Source organism: Boleophthalmus pectinirostris, unplaced genomic scaffold (genome assembly GCF_026225935.1).
Source record: "Boleophthalmus pectinirostris isolate CB_2022bp ecotype Guang Dong unplaced genomic scaffold, ASM2622593v1 HiC_scaffold_20, whole genome shotgun sequence".
NCBI lineage: Eukaryota > Metazoa > Chordata > Actinopteri > Gobiiformes > Gobiidae > Boleophthalmus > Boleophthalmus pectinirostris.
Genome location: NW_026571153.1, coordinates 22,111,568 through 22,117,810, shown reverse-complemented (window position 1 = coordinate 22,117,810; position 6,243 = coordinate 22,111,568). Strand labels below are relative to the sequence as shown.

At 44.3% G+C, this 6,243-nt stretch overlaps 1 protein-coding gene across 1 annotated transcript; it reads left to right on the top strand.

Moving 5' to 3' along the window:
• Window positions 1-2,087: 2,087 nt before the first annotated feature.
• LOC129409863 (WD repeat-containing protein 19-like) lies at window positions 2,088-6,212 on the top strand. The gene has a single exon (XM_055156724.1). The coding sequence runs from the start codon at window positions 2,104-2,106 to the stop codon at window positions 6,145-6,147; it is 4,044 nt and encodes a 1,347-aa protein (XP_055012699.1). The 5' UTR covers window positions 2,088-2,103; the 3' UTR covers window positions 6,148-6,212.
• Window positions 6,213-6,243: the final 31 nt, after the last annotated feature.

Below are 6,243 nucleotides of genomic sequence, written 5' to 3'. Positions count from 1 at the left end.
CGGTCAGCCCACAGCCACCGGAAGTACCTAGTCGGGTTAGGAAAATACCTTTTTCCTCACGTGTTCGTTAGTTTCTGCTTAGATAAAAATTTACACTTGAAACAGAAATAAAGTCCAGATAATTTACTTATCCCAAAGTCATACTTGTACAAGGAGTCTGTGCTGACATTCCCATGCAGAGACTGAATATTTACGCCTATACAATAATTTTTATACTCAAACTATAGTGGGAGGTGACCATGGTTTAGACTTAGTGCCTCTTCGTTGGTGCACAGGTCAGCCAGGCCTCTTGGCACGTTGCACAATCTTATCCAATTGTGACAAGGATCCCCCAAATTCATCTCACTCCCCTTACAGGAGCGTCTTGCTGGTCTGATCAGGGTGATGAGTCTTGAGTCAGCATAGCCCTATCAATAAATCCTTGCCCAATGTAGTTAATTGATTAGACATATAGATAGAAATAGAATATCTTGTACATGAACTAAAACTATCTCTGCATCCCTCAGCTGTAATCTAGTCCCTGTTTTCTGGGTCATTGTATAGTGAATTATAATAGTACAATTAAAGCCGTGCGCGGCGATGGTGGCCCTCGCCCCGGGCGCGCACCGCCCCCCCGGCGAGCGCCGGGGACTCGCGACCGCCCCGACACACCGCTCTCTCTTCCCGACAGCTCTCGAGGCCAACAGCTCGTCCACCAGAAAAATGACATAGTGTACCTTTAAAATTGGATAAAGTGAATGATTCTAGAGACAAACTGTAGACACTAAGCCACAGGTCACGTGACTTTAATGGTCAAGAGCACTGTCACACTAAGACTAAGTGCATGAAAACACATCCTCCACCAGAAAAGTTACATAGTGTGCCTTTAAATTTCTCAGAAGTGAAATTATTCTAGAGGCAAAAGTGTAAAACTAGGGCATAGGTCTTACTGACTTTTATGATGAGGAGTACGTCAGTGAATGTTTTGGCAAAGTTTTACAAATGAATGTAAAACTAATTTTATGTCACACAATAATAAATTGTGTGCATTCATATAGGTGGTGCTGTATCCCTGATAACTGTATTTGACATATCAATGGAATAAGGGTCATGCAGTGTATAACTGATAGAAATGTCATCACAATCGGACAAAACATGTGCATATAATAATTTTTACAATATTTTTTGGAGGATTCTCTGTGCCCCTGCTGGCCAACCGTGAAAAATACACCATGACTGTAATAGACATTTTTGCTTATAATCATGCATAGAATTTAACCCCCGACTTTGGTCCAAGTCCGATAATGTTGACATTTCATGTCTAAAGGGGCGTTCACACCACAAATTCATTTGAGTACGGATCTGATCTGGCACTGTGCGGACGCCTGAAAACACTGATATGCTGATATGCTGATGTAGGTCTATGCACCGCGAAGTAGCAAATTCACCACCAAAACACTAAGAGGTTAGAATATATTCAAATATATGGTCTAAGAGTATGACCTGCATAATCTCTGAAAAGTTTAACATGAACCATCTCCAACACAATAAAAGCACAGAACAGATTCACCATCAGCAGAAGATCCCTCTGTCACAGAAAGAACACAGATAATCCACTGAGTTGTGTCCTTTAGTCCGACAGAAGCTGAACCGCATCAGCGCACAATAGCGAGCAGTTTTTTGAGCGCTCAGTTAATGCAGATTAGCCACGTGGTTTTACGTTTTGTTTCTGTAAAACGTAAACAAATTTGCTCAAAGCTGTGTGAATAAGGAAGGTTTGCGGACACAGATGCGACGTGTCTGGACGTGGATTCGTTTCAGTGTAAACGGGGTCTAAAATTCCCAAATCTCAGAATTGATACTTTGCAGCTACATATGGAGAAATGTTTCTGTAGTTTCCAGAGTTGAATTCCATAGTTTGAAGGTCCATTTTGTTCCTTTGGCTCTGGGTTCACTGCTATCGTCTTGGTTACCAGGTTCCTCCGTGGTAACCAAGACGATAACCAAGACGATAACCAAGACTTTGAATTCTTAAATCTGCCATGTCATGCTCAAAGCTTTGTGACTCACACATTTTTGTATAAGGTTGAAACGGGAGGACATCGGAAAATAAATGCTACAACAATGAAGTGTGTTTTCGTACTTGCGGATAAAGCGTGGGCAGGATCCAACATACTTTATCGGTGGCAGAAACGTCTTGGCAATTATGTTGCTGTGGCAGGACATGATAACAGTGTGAAAATATTTGACCGGCATGGACACAAGTGGGCAGAGCTCAATCTGCCAGGCCGCTGCGTGGGGATGGACTGGGACAAAGATGGAGATACTTTGGCTGTGATAGCTGCGAAATCCAACGCTGTTCACCTTTGGGACGCTACTGTCAATAAAACATCTCACATAGAGAGTGGAATGAGAGATCAAATGTCCCTCATTTTGTGGTCAAAAACAAGTTCTCTGTTGGCCATTGGAACTGTTAAAGGAAATCTACTGATTTATAATCCACAGACATCACGCAAGATTCCTGTACTTGGTAAACATACCAAAAAGATAACATGTGGATGCTGGAGTTCTCAAAATCTTCTGGCTCTAGGAAGTGAAGACAACACTCTTACAATCAGTAATCCTGAAGGGGAAACAATTCGACAGACAACATTACTTGGTGAACCAGCTGAAATTTATTTTTCTGTGAAAAAGACGGATGAAAGGTCCACGCATGGTGAGAGCACTGTAAGTGTCTCTGTGGACAAGAAAATACTTGTTCTGTTCAACATTAATGACCCTGAGGACAGGATAGATTTGGCTTTTGAGCGCCACTATGGGCATATTGTGTCATATCGCTGGTATGGTGATGGTTACATCCTCATTGGTTTTTCCAATGGGTATTTTGTGGTGATCTCTACTCACATCAGAGAAATAGGCCACGAACTTTACCAGGCGCACAATCACAAAGTTTGTCTCAACAGTGTGGCCATCTCTTCAGCTTTAAACAAAGCTGCTTCTTGTGGGGACAACACAATAAAGATCCATGAGCTTTCTGATCTTAAAGATATAAGTAATTTACTTCGACTGGATGATGAAACTAAAGGACTGGACCAGCTTAGCTGGACAGATGATGGTCAACTACTGGCCGTCTCCACTCAAAAAGGAACGCTTCATGTTTTCCTTACCAAGCTGCCCATTCTGGGTGACAGTTTTGGAACCAGAATGGCTTTTCTTACCTCTTTGTTAGAGGTCACTGTGTGCAACCAAGTGGAAGGGGAGAGTCCTGTGGCTATTGAAGTGGAAGTTCAACCAACTTTTATTGCAGTGGGACCATACCATGTGGCAGTGGGAATGAACAACAGAGCCCGGTTTTATGCTATAGAAGATCAAACGCCTGGTTTTAAAAAGTTGAAGGACATTGAATATCTGGGTACAATAGCCAACATGTGTCTCAATGCTGAATACGCTGCTGCGCTGTTTGAGGGAAAGGTTCAGCTGCACATGATTGAAGGCAGAGACCAGGAGGAGAAGAGACAGATGAAGCTGTTTCCAGATGATGACAGAAAAGGACGGATTTTATGTCATACTCTGACCAACGATTTCCTATATTACGGAACAAGTTTAGGTCATATTTTGTGTTTCCTGGTGGAGGACTGGGAAAAGGTGTACAGTTACAAACACTCTGTTGGTGTGATCAAAGTGTTTCCAGATCTGAATGGATCACGGATAGTTTTTATTGATGACAAGAATGGTGGCTTCTTACTCTCTCCTTCAAATGCAGCTGACTTCTGCCTTGAGCTCCCCAACTTCTCCCCGACCATCACAGGAGTGCTCTGGGACAACTGGCATGCTGATAGAGGGGTGTTTGTGGCATATGACGATGACAAAGTCTACACTTACGCCCTGCATAAAACCACTATATATGGTCCCCGGGTGGTGTTGGTTGGAAGCACTCCTCTTCTCTTTTCCCAGAAGCCTTTGCTCTTGTATAATGGAGAGCTGACCTGTCAAACAGCCAGTGGAAAAACCAGCGATGTCACCCTGAATACACACTTGTTTCTAAAAAGCTCTGCCAAAAAAGATGCTAAGTCATCAGAAGACATCAACAAGCAACTGAATGATGCACTGATGCTGAAGAGGTTCCATGATGCTCGGGAGTTGTGCAGAACCTCAGGTGCTGAAAAAGACTTTGATGAGATGGGGAAAGCCTGCCTGGTACACATGGAGATTGAGCTCGCTATTCAGATATATCGAATGAACAGCAATGTTGGCATGGTGATGTCACTAATGAGCATTCAGGGCATTGAGGACAGGAATTTACTAGCAGGTCATTTGGCCATGTTTCTGGGCGACTTCAATCAAGCACAAGACCTTTACCTTTCCTCGAGCTGCCCAAACGCCGCCCTGGAGATGAGGAGAGACCTGCTACACTGGGACAGTGCTCTATTGCTGGCCAAGAGATTAGCAGAAGACCAGATTCCTTTTATTTCTAAGGAATACGCTGCTCACCTTGAGTTTATTGGAGACTATGTGAATGCACTAGCACATTATGAGAAAGGAATGACACATGATAATAAAGAGCATGATGAGGTGTGTCAGGCGGGAGTAGCCCGGATGTCCATTCGGATGGGGGACATCAGGAGAGGCTCTGCTCAGGCTGTGCAGCACCCAAGTCGAGTCCTGAAGAAAGAGTGTGGAGCCATCCTGGAGAGCATGAAGCAATTTGCTGAAGCTGCTCAACTCTATGAAAAAGGACAATATTATGACAAAGCTGCATCTGCTTATATTCGGTGTAAGAACTGGTCCAAAGTGGGCGAGTTGCTTCCAAATGTGTCTTCTCCAAAAATTCACTTGCAATATGCAAAAGCGAAGGAGGCACACGGCAAGTACAAAGAGGCGGCTCAAGCTTATGAGAGTGCCAAAGACTGGGACAATGTGATCCGTGTGCTGCTCGACCATCTGAACAATCCAGAGGACGCTGTTCGCATCGTCCGGGAGACACAGAGCATTGATGGAGCAAAGATGGTTGCCAGGTTTTTCCTGCGTTTAAATGACTATGCCTCGGCCATACATTTCCTTGTCCTCTCTCAGTGCAATGACGAAGCCTTTCAGCTGGCACAGCAACATGGACAGATGGAGGTCTATGCCGACATCATTGGCTCTGAAGCGACACAGGAGGACTACAAAAGCATTGCTCTTTACTTTGAGGGGGAAAAGAAACACCTGCTGGCCGGAAAGTTCTTTCAGAAGTGTGGGCAATACAACAGAGCTCTGAAGCATTTCCTCAAGTGTTCAAACACTGAAGACAACTTGGCTGTTGAGATGGCCATAGAGACTGTGGGCCAAGCAAAAGACCCCGTACTGACAACACAGCTGATAGATTACCTAATAGGAGAGAGTGATGGTGTGTCCAGGGATGCCGAGTACCTATTCCGTCTCTACATGGCGCTGCAGCAATACAGAGAGGCTGCCCGCACTGCTATAATCATTGCTAGAGAGGAGCAGTCAGCAGGAAACTACCGAAATGCCCATGATGTGCTTTTTAGTATGTACACTGAGCTGCAAGCCCAGAAAGTAAGGATACCGTCTGAAATGTCCACCAACCTAATGATCCTCCACTCCTACCTGCTGGTTAAGGTACATGTAAAAAGGGGAGACCATCTCAAAGCGGCTCGGATGCTAATTCGTGTCAGTAATAATATCAGCAAGTTTCCAGCACATGTTGTTCCCATCCTGACATCTGCAGTCATCAAGTGTCACCGTGCGGGGTTGAAGAATTCAGCTTTTAGTTCTGCTGCAATGTTAATGAGACCAGAGTACCGTAACGATATAGACCCCAAGTACAGGAAGAAGATCGAGGCCATGGTTCGGCGTCCGGATACATCGGAGCTGGAGGAAGAAACTACGCCTTGCCCTTTCTGCGGATTTCAATTACCGCAGAATGATCTCCTTTGTATTTCCTGCAAAAACAACCTGCCGTACTGCATAGTAACAGGTCGTCATATGCTGAAAGAGGACTGGTCTGTTTGCCCCCACTGCGAGTTCCCTGCGCTATATTCCCAGTTCATCCTGCTGTTGGAGACAGAGACTGTGTGCCCCATGTGCTCTGAGCCTTTGGATGTGAAACAAATTAAAAAGATCACAGACTGTTCTGGATACCTGAAGACTGAAGAACCGGATCAATGAGGAGCAAACCAGTCTTTGAAAGTGTGAATACAATTATGACAACATGTTTTTTGTTTTACATTATTTTAGTGATATCATTTGTGGTTTTATTTTTGC

Bases quoted from the DNA above. Each gene is read 5' to 3' on its own strand.
- LOC129409863 (XM_055156724.1), top strand. From the start codon at position 2,104: ATGAAGTGTGTTTTCGTACTTGCGGATAAAGCGTGGGCAGGATCCAAC.